Source organism: Leiobunum rupestre, chromosome 8 (assembly GCF_980474605.1).
Source record: "Leiobunum rupestre chromosome 8, qqLeiRupe1.1.hap1, whole genome shotgun sequence".
NCBI classification, from domain to species: Eukaryota; Metazoa; Arthropoda; class Arachnida; order Opiliones; family Sclerosomatidae; genus Leiobunum; species Leiobunum rupestre.
Genome location: NC_143391.1, coordinates 18,610,225 through 18,625,465, shown reverse-complemented (window position 1 = coordinate 18,625,465; position 15,241 = coordinate 18,610,225). Strand labels below are relative to the sequence as shown.

The window sequence follows — 15,241 nt, the reverse complement described above, 5'->3', positions numbered from 1 at the left end:
ATTGGTTGTGATTCCAAGAATTTTTATTGATCGATAGTGATAGTCGCGTTATATTAAAAAAATTGAGAGGAATAAAAGTGATCGAGAAAAGTTACTCATCTTTGATTTTAAATTGATATTTAAACATTGCGGGGTTTTGAAAAAAAATTGGCGCCATCTAAATTATTTTGAGAGGTAAATGATAAATATGATAAATTTGCACATCTTGTTTCTGACGCGTTGTTCATTTACACCCCCCCCCTCACCAATTGTAATGCGAAATATCAAAATAATAATAAATATACCATCCCCTTCCCCTAAATAATTGCTGGTCGAATATTTTGGTGATTGGGTGATTCGGTTGTTTGTGTTTTATCCCAGGTAAGGGAAGGGCCCGTCCTTTTACCGGGAGATCTTTGGTTTTGTGGGATAGCGAGGAAATCACAGTGCCTCCTTTCACCCCTTATTGATATGCCGACGTGCCCAAGACCACTTGTTGGATTGCCATTTATTTATTATTTCTTATACATTATATATATATTATATATTAATTACTGTGTTAAAATATGTCTAAATGTATTATACATATTTTTATTATATTTATTCTAAAAATTGAAGAGTTGGAAAAATAATACGCGAGATAAATAACGCGAGTATTTCATAACGCGCTCGGACGCGACGTAAAAATAGATTGTAACGGTTCGGATTTTGATTTGAAAAGGACTCCATTTTATGATCGGAGCAAAATAATTTTGATTCAACTAATTTTGGACTTTAAAGTCGTGTTTTGTCTAACCTTCGAGCTGTAAACGTGTTGACTTGAAGATAAGGGCAGCAACAATCTATAATGGCAAATTCGTTGCGCCCAACCATCCAGCGGCTACTTTCAACACATGGTACGAGATACCATCGCCACCAACATAAATTCTGTGTTCTGCTGTTCCGAAACGTCAACAACGTCGCTCAGATTCTTACACGGCTCCAACCGGACTCTGCCACTACGATCAAGTTTCCGCCGTTCAACTAAACATTTCGGGATGAACTTTTGTTAAGTAATGGTTGAAACCTATATTTTACATTTCGTTAATGTCGCGAGCACTGGCTGCAGTTGCTTAGTTTGTTAATATTTCATTTAGTTTAATTAGTATTTAGGTAGTTTTAAGTTAGCTTAAATGTTTGGTTAGGATATTGAGGTTAAATTAAATCATTTAGTGTTTGGCAATCCCACAACTGGCTTGATACGTTTCATTACAAATTTCTTCTAGACACCAATTTAATACTAAGGACCCTCGCTAACACCACCATAACACGTTACGTGAGTAGTCCCGGGCGTATTCATTCATTATTATCTCCTTTTCTTTTTTTTGTTTAATTGTAGACGGGTACCTTACGGGTTCGCTTAAGTCGATTATCCCTAGGTTGAGATCTAATAAATAAATAATAATAATCAGCTAGGCTAATACCCAAGGCACCACCTTAGGCCTAAGTCATCGAGCGACTTTTGAAGAAATTAATTCAGGTGGCCGAGTGATCTCCAACATCCGACAGCCGCGCTACACATGGACTAATTAACACAGGGACACCACGTTCCCAAGTTATTCCTATAGGGAGCTCCGAAAGACCCTTGGTAAATGCTCTTCCTCCTTTTTATCCCCCCCCCCGACAGAATTTTACTCGGGTAAAAACGTCACAAAAAGGAAACGGCTACCACCTTCTAGTAGTTTTCAATATCACTTCTGAATTTTGAAAAAAATAGCAGATGCTTCTATCTTAGTTTTTACAACGGTCTGTTTTTGCCGAGACAATACGTTTTATGATAGTTTTTTAGCATTAGATAATATTTTTACTGGGTAAAATGAAAAAACTGTGTATTTAAATCGTGTGAAAGTGAAAGATACAGCAGGAGTGGAGTTTTTTATACCATTCCCTAAACCTTAAATCATCATCATCATCTACAAAATAAAATCAATATTACAATAGAGAAGTTCTAAAATTGATAGCGATAAAAAGGCTGTTTATAAAGCACTTACCAGAAACAAAATAGACATCCAATTTGTTTTCCCTTTTTAACGAATGTTTACATAATATCTAAAAGTAGAAAATTATTTAGTTTTTTTTCTACACCCTTTCTTCAAACTACGAGCTTGTAGTAATAATAAAAAAAAATTTAAAATATAAAATCGCGTAACGCGGCAAATAGTGTGCAATTTTTCCCTGGTCAAATTTATAACTTTTATCTATAACTATAAGTCTTAAAGTTTGTCCTTTTATTTATTTATTTGTATGTCATGTTCCTCAAAACTCAATGTTCATAGCCTGATTTCCAACTAAACGCGCCTAATTCCAAATACCTGACATGGTTATTCATCTAATTCAATTTTACTCATTTCAATTTCATTTTACTCGACTTCGGACTTCCGCCTATTTGTGTTCGAGGTGGGGAGGGAGGGGTGGTGGTGATTGTGGCTACTTTTATGCGTTTATGGCTTTCAGCTGGGTTCCCTATCTCGCTTGCTCTTCTTCGCAGTTTTTGGTTGTTGTTCAAATAACACTGCCTTTCTCGGAAAATTAGTCACTCCTGTTAATTGGGTGGGGGCGGGGATCTCCCCTACCTCCCGCGCCTTTTATTTTTTTGTATGTCATGTTCCTCAAAACTCGAGAATGATTAGCTCTCGAGCTTTGCAATTTTAACTCAATTTTCATTGCCTGGTTTTCGACTAAACGCGCTATTTTTCGGATCTTTTAAAACGTCGCCCGCTTTCTTCTCCCCTCTTGAGTTCCTGGCGCCCGTCCCGACCTTTAAACTTTTTTAACGGGTTAGTGTGAAATTCGTAGAAGGGGATTTTTTGTGGAAGAAAGGGACTTCGTAGAAGAGGAGAATTAGATGGGCTTTTTCTGTAGTTACGGTCATTTTGCTACGCGTGCCCCAAAAGAAGCGACCAGTTTTTGATCCCGTTCAAGCTAAAGCTAAACGCCTACAAGTGTTCGCGTGTTAACGTTTTTGCTACGCGTGATACTATGCCCAAAAAGAAGCGAGCGGTTTTTATCCCGTTCAAGCTAAAGCCAAACGCCGAAAAGTGCTTCAAAATGAAAAAACTGAAGAAATTCGGTCGCAAGAACGAGATCAAAATCGTGTTCAGAATGCTGTCAGGCGAAGTCAAGCGACCGCTGCGGAAACAGAAGCACGTCTCGCGGGTAATAGAATTCGCTCCACGAATTTCCATTTACATGGGTGTCCTGTATCAACCGCACAACGACTCGGCGACCAACGTGCGCGTACGGCTTCTGGGGTAAAATGTGAAACACCCGAGGCCACCGAACTACGACTCGCAGATCAGCGTGCGCGGACGGCCTCAAGGGGCAACTGTGAAACATCCGAGGCCACCGAACTACGACTCGCTGACCAGCGTGCGCGGACGGCCTCAAGGATAAGTCATGAAACGCCTCCACAAACGAGCGTCGTACTCTCGCGCGCGCACGTGCGTCCAGTTCGAAATTGACTGAAAATTCTGGACTACAACAAAATCGCCAATTAATTAATTTGATTTCCCATCGAACACAAAGAACAAATGAACCTTTTGAAACTCGCCAGAACGAAGGAGAGTTAGGCAAGGTATGTTGCGGAAAAACAATTGGCTCTATTTAAAGAACGAAGCGTTTACTTATGATACCCAACTAGACTATTACCATTTTCCTCAAATAGTCATTGGTAAAATGTCAAAGGAGTGTGCCTTTTGCCATGCCCTAAAGTTTGAAGGTGAGACACCAGGATTATGTTGTTCTTCGGGAAAAGTTTCGTTATCAGAGCTCCAAGAGTTACCGGAACCCCTAAAAAGTTTAATGGTTGGAAATCACCCTGATTCTAAAGCATTTCTCAGCATGATTCGAAAATACAATTGCAGCTTCCAGATGACGTCATTTGGAACTTCTGTTCCTATTACACCCTCTAGAGGTTTCATGCCGACTTTTAAAATTCAAGGGCAAGTGTATCACAAGGCTGGCTCTCTCATGGCTCTTCCAAATGAGGAGTCAAAATTTTTACAAATCTATTTTCTTGGCGATGAAGAGACGGAAGCGCAACGCCGTTGCAATGTCATTCCTGGAACAAATAAAACACTTATCAAGTCTTTACAAATAATGTTGCACGAAAGCAATCACTACGTTCAGAGGTTCAAAATGCCCCTCGATGATAACCTAGCTGACGATATGCAGATAGTTATAAAAGCAGACAAAAAACCAGTACAGGGGCATGTGAGACTTTTCAACGCACCGGTGGTCAATGAAGAATTGCAATCATTATTGTTGGGAATGAATTTGAAAAACGCGATATTGTAATAACGAAACGTAGCAACGTACTTCAAAATATATCCGAAACCCACATTTCATACGATGCATTACTATATCCGTTGATGTTTCCACGCGGTGAAGATGGATATTCCATCAACATCAATCAAGTTGATCCAAGAACATTACTTCAGGTCAACAAAAAAGTATCGGCAATGGAATTTTATGCCTATAGATTAATGGTTCGAACAACAGAGAACCGACTGCTCAATTACAGGCAACTTTTGCATCAATTTTTGGTAGACATGTACGCCAAGATTGAAACGGAAAGGTTGCTTTTCATTCGATTAAACCAAAAGAAGTTGCGTGTTGATGATTATATTCACTTAAGAGACGCAGTCTCTAATGATGGAAATGCGGTTAACCATGGCAGATTAGTTATACTTCCATCGACTTACACCGCGCAACATGCATGAATATGCTCAAGATGCAATCACATACGTTCGCCACGGAGGAAAACCGTCGCTTTTCATCACAATTACCTTCGACCCAAAATGCCAAGAAATGGAAGAAAAATTGATTCATGGCCAAAGAAGAACCGATCGCCATGACTTGGTTGCAAGAATCTTTCGTCAAAAATTGATCAGATTTATAAATGTTTTGACCAAAGGTGAAGTGTTTGGTCCACTCAAATATTGGCTATACTCTGTCGAATGGCAAAAACGAGGTCTTCCCCACGCGCATATTTTAATTTGGATGGTGACACCTCGGAAATCTACTGATAACGATGATATCATATCGGCTGAAATTCCAAATCCTGCCACAGACTTAAAGCTGCATAGCATTATCATTAACAACATGGTGCATGGCCCGTGCGGGGCTTTGAATTGGCAGTCACCATGCTTAAAGGAGAAAAAGTGTAGCAATATGTATCCACGACCATTCTTGAAAGAGACGCAAATGGCCACGGATGGATATCCACTCTACCGGCGCCGAAAGCCCGAAGACGGTGGACAAACGGCGATCATTAAAATAAGATCGGAGGATGTGGTGATTGACAATCGATGGATCGTTCCATACAGTCCCTTGCTGTCGAAGATGTTCGAAGCACACATCAACGTTGAGTGCTGCAACTCTGTCAAATCTATCAAATACATTCTTGAAGTCTCCAAATATCAAGCAGGGCGCTATATCTCTAGCAATGAAGCAGCATGGCGTATTTTTAGTTTCCCGATTCATGAGAGGTACCCAACGGTTATGCATCTAGCTATTCACCTTGAGAATGGTCAGCGCGTCTACTTTAACCAAAGAAACTTGCAAACCATTCTGGCTAATCCTCCGAACACCACATTAACTGCATTTTTCGAGCTGTGCAAAACAGACGATTTTGCTAAAACGCTTCTTTACAGTGAAGTGCCAAGATACTACACATGGAATAAACAAAAAAAACATTCAGTCGACGAAAACAAGGAGCAATTGTAGAAGGACATATTGGCATTCGATCTGGTGACGCGCTTGGGCGTGTTTACACCGTCCACCTGCGAAATTTGGATTGTTATTATCTTCGAATGTTGCTTCACAAAGTCAGGGGCCCAACTTGCTTTAAGGATTTACAAAAAGTTGATGGAGTCGAACATAGTAACTACCATGACGCTTGCTTGGCGTTAGGACTTTTAGAGAGCGATAATCAATGGGTTGAAACTCTGAAGGAAGCTAAGCAATCCGATGCTCCATATAAAATTAGATATCTCTTTGCAGTAATTTTATCGTTTTGCGAGACGACAAATCCGAAAGTACTTTGGGCAAGCTACAAAGATTGCATGTATGAAGATATTTTACATAGGCTTAGACGAGAGAACCCGCAACTGACTTTCGACTTTACTGATAATATTTACAACGAAGCACTTATCTTGATAGAGCAGCGGTTCCCAATTTATTTTTGCTATGGAACCCTAAATTATCCACCTAATTCTAGCGGAACACCAACTCATTTTTTTACTTATCTTAAAAGATACAAACGAAGATGGCCGCACTGCGAATTCTCGGAACCCTTGTGACCCTTCCACGGAACCCCAGGGTTCCGCGGAACACCTTTTGGGAACCGCTGTGATAGAGGATAAAGTTTTGGAGATGACCGGAAAGCTTTTAAAAGAAATCGGTATGGTGAGTCCTTTACGGGAACAAGCAGTAACAATGAATCAAGATATGTTGAGGGAGGTATCTTATGATACGAATGAAATGCTACAATATGTTGCACAAAACGAACCACTATTGAATAATGATCAACAAGTTTATCAAGAAGTCATGCGACGGCTTTCCAGCAATGAAGGTGGTGTACTTTTTATTGACGCCCCTGGAGGAACCGGAAAGACTTTCCTCATCAACTTGCTGTTAGCACGTATCAGAGCAGGGAAAGAAATTGCTATCGCTGTTGCATCATCGGGCATTGCGGCAACTTTGATGACTGGCGGAAGGACAGCGCATTCAACGCTACAAATTCCAATCGATTTGATCCACAACGAAACACCTGTTTGTAATATTAAAAAAGGTTCTGGAAAAGCAAAAGTTCTTCAAGAAGCTAAAGCGTTGTTCTGGGATGAAATATCGATGATGCACAAGCGCGGAATTGAAGCTGTTAATAAAACATTGCAAGACATTAGAGGAAATTCACACTTGATGGGTGGTCTAATTGTTGTGCTTGCAGGTGATTTTCGGCAAACACTACCAGTTATTCCAAGAGGTACCATGGTTGACGAAATCAAGGCATTTTTGAAATCCTCATATCTTTGGAGACACGTAAATACCATGAAATTAACTACAAACATGAGGGTACTGCAATCTAAGAACTATGACTCCAGTCAATTTTCTGAGTACTTGCTTAGCATTGGCAACGGAAACGTTTCTGCTAACGAAACCGGAAAAATTGGGCTTAACTATAAATTCTGCAAGTTCTGTTCTACATTGATGTCCCTTATTAATTGTGTCTATCCAAAGATTCGAGAACACATTTTCAGTCACAAATGGCTTATGGAGCGTGCGATTTTGACCCCTTTAAAACTTAAAGTGGATGAGATCAATGATTCAGTCTTAAAAATGATTCAAGGTGTTTCGAAAACTTTTTATTCTATTGACAAATGTGTGAATGAAGATGAAGCAACCAGCTATCCAGTTGAATTTTTAAATTCACTGAATCCCAATGGCATTCCGCCACACAAACGGGAATTGAAGATAGGAAGTCCCATCATGCTGCTTCGAAATTTGGACCCGCCAAAGTTATGCAATGGCTCTAGACTCGCAGTTAAGGCTTTGTATTCTTATGTTATTGAGGCAACCATTTTAGCTGGGCAGTATCAAGGCGAACACGTTTTCATTCCAAGAATTTCATTAATCCCAACTGATGTCCCGTTTTCGTTTAAACGCTTACAATACCCTGTTAGACTTGCTTTCGCCATCACCATCAACAAATCACAGGGGCAATCACTAAAAGTTACTGGATTGGATTTAAGTGATGAATGTTTTTCGCACGGTCAACTATACGTTGGGATGTCTCGAGCGCAAGACCCTTCAAATTTATACATTATCGCGGATGAGCAATGCGGAACCAAAAATGTTGTTTATAGTCAAATTTTAAAGTAAATTAGGTTATTCAATTCCGTAAATAAATTTCTAAAATAACTTTTATTTCAGCGTTTACCTTTCTTACGTACAAATCACATGAAATTCATTAAAACTAAGACCCCGGGCGAAGCCGGGTATTAAAGCTAGTAATCTCTAACTATAGGTCTTAAAGTTTGTCCTTTTATTTATTTATTTATTTGTATGTAATATTCCTAAAAACTCGAGAACGATCAGCTTTGAAATTTTAACTCAATGTTCAGGGCCTGATTTCCAACTAAACGCGCCTAATTCCAAATACCTGGCATGGTTATTAATCTAATTCAATTTTTAGTTTTATTTTACTCGACTTTGAACTTTTACCTCTCAGCTGGAGGTTTTGACGGGAAGGGCTTATATTAGTCGCCCATAGGGGAGCGTCCATAAATTACGTGCGGCGTTTAGGGTAGGGAGGGGGTCGGGCTGTATCTCACCGAATCTCACGTGGAGGAGAGGGGGAGGGGGTTTCGGCAAATATCACGTATTTTTTTTCCCGCAATCGTATTTACACTAAAATTACGAATTTTGAAAAATCTCACGTGATATTAGGGGGGATGGTGAAAAATGTCGCGCATTTAGTGAAAATTTTACTACTTTGTTGTTTACTCTTTATTTAGTACCATTGATTCGGAAATATAACGCTGTCAAAATTATATTGTTAAAAAGTAAAAGATTTGTAAAAATATGTATAATTTAAAATTAGTAAAAGGAATTCAAATGATTTTTCTTTAGGTCATTTGAATTTAAAGTCGGAATAGCTCTCCCAATTAACGTAGTGTCTAATACTATTCCGACATCTACTATCCCAGTTGAAGACTCTACAGGGAGGGGGAGGGGGGCGAGCTAAATCTCACGACATCTCACTAAGGGGGGAGGGAGTCGAATTTGGGGCTCTTTAACGGACTCAAAACAAGTCATTTGTAAATTAAAACTCGAGAATTGTTAGCTCTCCCAAATGTTATTAGGAAGAATCATCAGAAAGAAATAAAAATACGAAGTTTTCTGAAGACGGTTTTGTGATGGTACCGTACTTTTATTACGTACAAATCAAAAAGACCCCGGGCGAAGCCGGGTATTAAAGCTAGTTGAAAATAAAACTTTAAAAACATCAAAATATTAGACTTTTCAATGATACCCAACAAATATCGCGTCTTTCATAATTCGTTTATCAAAACCAAAAGAAATGTATCGAGGCCATAATACCGTATTTCGCTGCCCATAGCAATATAAATTTAAAGTGTTAGATGTCCTTTTCAACATTGCAATTTATTGATAGATTTTGAAGTGCTGTGTTTTCAAAAATAAATAATCAATTATAAATAATTAATATTATAGTACAGTTTCAAAGCGTATTATATCCGTTTATGAATAACAAAGAAATATGTGCAATAAAATATGGCGGCGTATTTCGTAATTTTCGAGCTCTTATTTCCGGTACGTACGCGCGGCAATAATACCGCTTTTTCGTCGTTTGCTTTTCCACAGTGAAAAAGAAATGAAACGGAACTGGATGGCCATTCCAACATTCAACTTCAATATTTTATAAGAAAAATAATATGACCTGGTTTGTATCAGAATTAAGAATTTTACTTTTCAATAGAAAATAAGTTACAATAATAATAAAGCTCTTTCGTAGTTTGCCTTTCCACAATAGTCTTTCCTACTATAATCTTCGAATACCTTGAATATATAAAATAATTGATTCAGATATAATATGTAATATATTTATATTTATAGGCTATTCTCTAAGTTTCGTATACATTTTTACCTCTCCCCTAGGAGGGGTTATACAATCACCGTGTCTGTCTGTCTGTCTGTGTGTCCATGTGTCCATGTGTCTGTCTGTCCTGCGAACGCGTTCGCATTTTCCGTGCAAAGCTTAAACATTGCGTACCGTCGTACGCAGTTTCTCGAAATCTCTGCGTTCGCAGATTCTCGAAGGGTTGGGAAAACCACCGTGTGACGGTGAGCGTTAACGGATTAATTTGCTGTTGGTTGGGTTTGGTTTGGATGGTTTTTTTTTTCGTTAACGACAGTTTTAACTCAGTTTGATTGGATATTTCGGTATTGTAATGTTTATGTGTAGGGTGATAATGTTGAGTTTGTGTTATGACTGTTGTGGGTGTTGAGTCTGTTGTGTTTGTACGGGCGAGTGCTGAGTGTTATGGCAACCTCTCAACGTCCAATGGCAGGGTTTCCACCAATAGAGCGTTCTATAAAATCGGTGTGGTGTGCTTTCCCCCTTTTGAGTTCGGAGGAGGTGAAAGTTTGGCCAGTTTTTTTTGTGTGAGGTAGAAATATTTATCTGACAAACCCGTAAGAAATTGAGAGCAGTCGATTTTTAGGAGTAGCGTAGTTGCTAGCGTAGGCTTCACTAATTTCCGGCTTTCCGCGCCGTTTTTCTTATTTTAAATGATTTTTGTAATAAATGTATGATGGCAAATAAGCAAATACTAGTCCCAAGAAACTTAGATCACGAAAATATTCTGAACCCCAAACATACTTAAACACCAAGGTCACTCCTACAACTCCTAAAAGGTACGTTTCTAAAATATTAATATAAAGACAGAACATAAGCCGAATTCTCTTAAACCCAAGAATTGAAAATTTTGTTAGTCTTGCTGAGCTTTTCTGTATGAAAGGCTTGGCCGATCTTGGCCCGATTTTATAGAACGCTCTATTGTTCACGGTATTCGTCTTAGTGTCAATTAACGATTTGCGATTTATTTGTGCCGGCCGGGATCAAACCCGGGTCTGCTGCGTGCAAGAGATTTACTCTAACCACTGAGCCACCGACGCTTGTTAAGCTACGGTGTTTTTCTAAAAAACAGCTTTGGCGAATGTCCTTTACGAAGTTATAACGTTAGGTACTATAATTTATTCTACATCATTTTAAATATTTATAAATTATATTAATCTTATATTTAATTAAATATTTATAAATTATATTAATCTTATATTTAATTAAATATTTATAAATTATATTAATCTTATATTTAATTAAATATTTATAAATTATATTAATCTTATATTTAATTAAATATTTATAAATTATATTAATTTTATATTTAATTAAATATTTATAAATCTTATATTTAATTAAATATTTATAAATTATATTAATCTTATATTTAATTAAATATTTATAAATTATATTAATCTTATATTTAATTAAATATTTATAAATTATATTAATTTTATATTTAATTAAATATTTATAAATTATATTAATCTTATATTTAATTAAATATTTATAAATTATATTAATCTTATATTTAATTAAATATTTATAAATTATATTAATCTTATATTTAATTAAATATTTATAAATTATATTAATCTTATATTTAATTAAATATTTATAAATTATATTAATCTTATATTTAATTAAATATTTATAAATTATATTAATCTTATATTTAATTAAATATTTATAAATTATATTAATCTTATATTTAATTAAATATCTAAGTATTTTAATGTAAAATTTGATAGTGATCAGGAATTGAATTCGGGTCGCATTGTTACTATGCGGATAGTTCACCGCCGAGCCAATAAGCCATTGACTTCCTTAGGGAAAATATTAAAGTAAAGGAACCATTATGATAAGGCGGGTTCTTTTACTAAACGGATGAATACAGTATCTGTGGATATTTTTTATTGAACTTTGTTTTTTAATTTTTTGATTCGTTGCCGTTGTGTTATTGATTCCTTTTACGTTGTGTTATAAATCTGTAATATATTATTCAATGACGTTGTTAAACTCTTTAATGGTCAGTAGGTTTTTTTATTTAATATAATATGTATCTGGGTTTTAGGCAAAGGAAGGGTCGTATGTTATTTTTTACTGATTGAGATAATGTTGTTTTTTGTCTATTCTTTGATCTTATATTTTTATTTTTGTTTTTGGAGGTTATTTGTTTTCCACGAAAAAGTCCAGTTTTGGAGGAAACTTTATAGTATGTACGTCGTGTTCTTTAGCTTATCCGGTTTCATTATAATAACGTCGAAAATTCCTGTTTTTTAATTTTAAGGTGTCGCACTTCTTGCTATAATTACATTTTCTATTGTTTGGTTTCTAAATTTTTGAAAGAATTTGTTTTTATATTTTTTGTAATTTATTTCGTTTTTTCAATCGTATATTTTTATCTATTGTGTGTTTATCGTAATGGTTCATTTATGAAGAAAATATCGAGTTGTATACATCGTGCCCTTACACTTATGTTGGTCTGGTTTTTAACTGGGTCGTCATTACTTCGTAATTTATTTTAAACGTTTTCTCGACTGTTAAGATGTTTAATGCAGTTTATCAATTGGGTTCGTTTGTTTTTATTTATAAAGAGTTCTAACTATTCCGTCTACGGTCATTTATTGATATACGAGCTGTCGTTTAGTCAAGTGGCTTTCTGTGCTTTGTGAATGGTAAGTTTTTCGCTTCTTGTTAATACATTTTTTATTGGTGTGGATATTTGGACATCTACTATTCCTAATGCAGTCATTGATTTCCTGGGTGTGTGACTCATTATATGATATTGGAAATTGGATGGTATTGGTCTTTTTCATGCGGTATGTGTCACAACGTCAACAGGAAGTCTACGAGTCGTCCACTACCAGATATCGAACATAGAAATCGGATAACAAACTAGAACGATTTTTGAAATTTTGTCGCGGGTTCCGATTAGAACTTTTAAAAAACCCTGCCTTTGGCCCATGCTTTTCGTTTGGCTGGCAACGAAAGTTACGCCATCGGTGCCAAACTGGTGAACTAACACTCTATTTCCAGAGATCCTGGCAGTTATAGAGATGCGAAACTCCGCCGAAAACCTGACAAAAAAATGCAAGCATCAGCGCCGCCCTTCGGCCGGAAGGAAACGCCCGTTTTAAGCCGAGAGACGCAAAAATTGTAAACGCGTTTTATTTTCGAAATAAAGTTTTAAAATGCCTGGAACCTATTGTTCAGCGATTTTTTGTAATTCTTGTAAAGAAAAACAGCGCATTTCTTTATTTAAGTTTCCAAAAGAAAAAGAACGGTGGGATATAACATAAGTTATTTTAATTAGAGTTACATTTTAATCTTTGTTTTTCAAAATACAGTTCAAAACAATGGCTAAAAAATGTAGGAAGACGCGATCTTTTTGAAAAAGATACCAATTATCTACATAATAATAATAAAATATGTGCCCTGCATTTTGAGGAGTCTTGTTTCATGAACAATAAAACCAGAAATAGAATATCACCAACAGCTATTCCTACCCTATTTTCTAAGGATTATAGGCAGGCATTGAAAAGTAAAAATAAATTATAATTACTATTTTTTTTAAGTACAGCTAAATTACACAGTGTTTTTTAAAGGAAATGACCATTGCGCTAATAATATTAGTAGCTCAAACAAACATAACAAAGACCAGTTAGAAATAAACAACCTCAGGAATTGTGATAAAAACTCTGGTATAATATTATAATATAAGGTACTTGATTTAATAACAAATTCATATCAGAATCTAGGAAACGGGTACTAGAACAGCGTATCACCTGCGTAGAATATTTGGAAAACATAATCAAGTTTTTTGTACAATTTTCCATTCACAGCACTTTGGAAAAACATAACCTAAACCATAAATATATCAAGGCCCAGAAACGTTTAGATCGAAAGTTACTTAAAGTTAATCACTAAATATTAACAAACTTTAAAATATTAGCGTAAATCCTTGATTTAGTCCTAATTTCTCAAAAATCCTGTTTCTTATTTCTTTATTGTGGTTAAACAAGGCCTAAAATATTTTGAAATGATAAACAGTTAAAATGTGAACTTTATTTCAAATAAATTTTAAATATATACTAATGTATAAAAAAATACTTAAACTAATAAATTATAGTTCAATTCCAGTTTCAACTTGGTTTCTTCTTCGTTGGCGTTAGCCCAAAAAAAATGTAAACAACGGTACAAATCCTAGGATTTTTTTTTTCAAAAATAAGAAAGACTTTATTGGTGTATATGGCAGCGGAGGCCTTCACACCATGTGCATCATACAGAATTAGACTACAAATTTAAAGTATATACAAACAGCGATAAGAAGATAAATACACAAACCAAAAACCAAACTATTGTACCCGGCAAAGTTAACGAATGCCAACGGCGCGGAGCAGATTACACACGTCCGAAATAATCGGTAGTACACCTCGAGAAAAGGCCATACGGAGACCCGATACAGAGTGGAGAAAGTCACCTGCCGTAAGCGACGCCAAAAACGAATGGCGGGGACCGCTAGCCGCCCGACATTCAAAAAGAATGTGGTGAAGCGTCTCTATCGCCGCGCACTGACCGGAGCGACACACCGAAGACGTTCTTAAGCGAAAACGGAAAAGCACCGCAGCAGTTGGAAGCCGGTCACAGTTAACACGTGCTACTAACGAGTCTTGCCAACGTGGCAACCAAAGACCCGCAATACAGTCCCGTGACGGATCAGTCTTGTACCACCCGACGCCCCGAGCCGAAACAAAGTGGTTCCATGAAACCTGCCAAGAGTCCGTAACCAGAACCGAAACCCGTGTTTTAAGGTAGCTTTTGGTGCGAGGCAAAAAAACCATCGGCCACGCAGGATGGTCGATAGCCGCTACTGTGGCACATTTGTCCGCCATCTCGTTCCCTGGGATACCGGAATGAGCCGGACACCACAATAGTTTAACACGCCCGGGGTAACCGTGACAGAGGCTCCGGAAACGTAGCACTTGAGGGTCAGGGCCGTCCCCCAAAATCATAGCCAAGGCCGATTGGGAGTCGGAGCATACGACAATGTTCCCGAGATCTTCACTGCGAGCGAAAGCCACCGCTAGATTAATGGCAAAGAGCTCCACCGTGTTAATCGGCTGGCCCGGATCCACAACGAACGGACGAGCGACATCGCGATCAGGAATGCAGAAGCTGGCGCCGGCACAGCTGGATACGTCCTGGAGGGAGCCGTCGGTATATATGACCACGGAATCACCGGCCATGGCATGGAGTTCGTAAAAGAAGAGCTGGCGCAACTCGACATCATATCAGCACTCGATACAGCTGATATAAGGCTGGCGGGTAGTTTATAATAGGGGAGATACCCCGCGGTCCAGCAAATACCGTGAAGGTTCCTAGACACCCAACCGTTTTGTCTTTTAATGGCGTTCGGAAGTTGTTGTACTGGATAGGGTTGTTCGAAAGTCCAAGCTTGAACGGCGGGAGGGGTCGATACTGTTGATATAGCTAGCTCCTTCACGACAATGTCGGGGGCCTCTCCGCTGGAGCGCGAGGCGGATTTTCCTAGTAGAAAGTCAAATTCGACAACGGCCA

The 15,241-nt window shown here is 37.5% G+C and overlaps 3 protein-coding genes across 3 annotated transcripts; 2 read left to right on the top strand and 1 right to left on the bottom strand.

The window, feature by feature from the left end:
• The first annotated feature begins 3,693 nt into the window (after nucleotides 1-3,693).
• LOC149932597 (uncharacterized) lies at nucleotides 3,694-4,314 on the top strand. Its single transcript, XM_090157146.1, has one exon. The coding sequence runs from the start codon at nucleotides 3,694-3,696 to the stop codon at nucleotides 4,312-4,314; it is 621 nt and encodes a 206-aa protein (XP_090013272.1).
• Nucleotides 4,315-4,731: 417 nt separating this feature from the next.
• LOC149932596 (uncharacterized) lies at nucleotides 4,732-5,745 on the top strand. The gene has a single exon (XM_090157145.1). It carries the CDS (start codon nucleotides 4,732-4,734, stop codon nucleotides 5,743-5,745), a length of 1,014 nt encoding a protein of 337 aa, XP_090013271.1.
• An 8,292-nt stretch (nucleotides 5,746-14,037) lies between these two features.
• LOC149932595 (uncharacterized) lies at nucleotides 14,038-14,910 on the bottom strand. The gene has a single exon (XM_090157144.1). It carries the CDS (start codon nucleotides 14,908-14,910, stop codon nucleotides 14,038-14,040), a length of 873 nt encoding a protein of 290 aa, XP_090013270.1.
• Between the last annotated feature and the right edge of the window lie 331 nt (nucleotides 14,911-15,241).

What these genes read in the sequence shown, in the direction of transcription:
- LOC149932596 (XM_090157145.1), top strand. Translation starts at nt 4,732, where the DNA reads ATGCATGAATATGCTCAAGATGCAATCACATACGTTCGCCACGGAGGA.
- LOC149932597 (XM_090157146.1), top strand. Translation starts at nt 3,694, where the DNA reads ATGTCAAAGGAGTGTGCCTTTTGCCATGCCCTAAAGTTTGAAGGTGAG.
- LOC149932595 (XM_090157144.1), bottom strand. Translation starts at nt 14,910, where the DNA reads ATGGCCGGTGATTCCGTGGTCATATATACCGACGGCTCCCTCCAGGAC.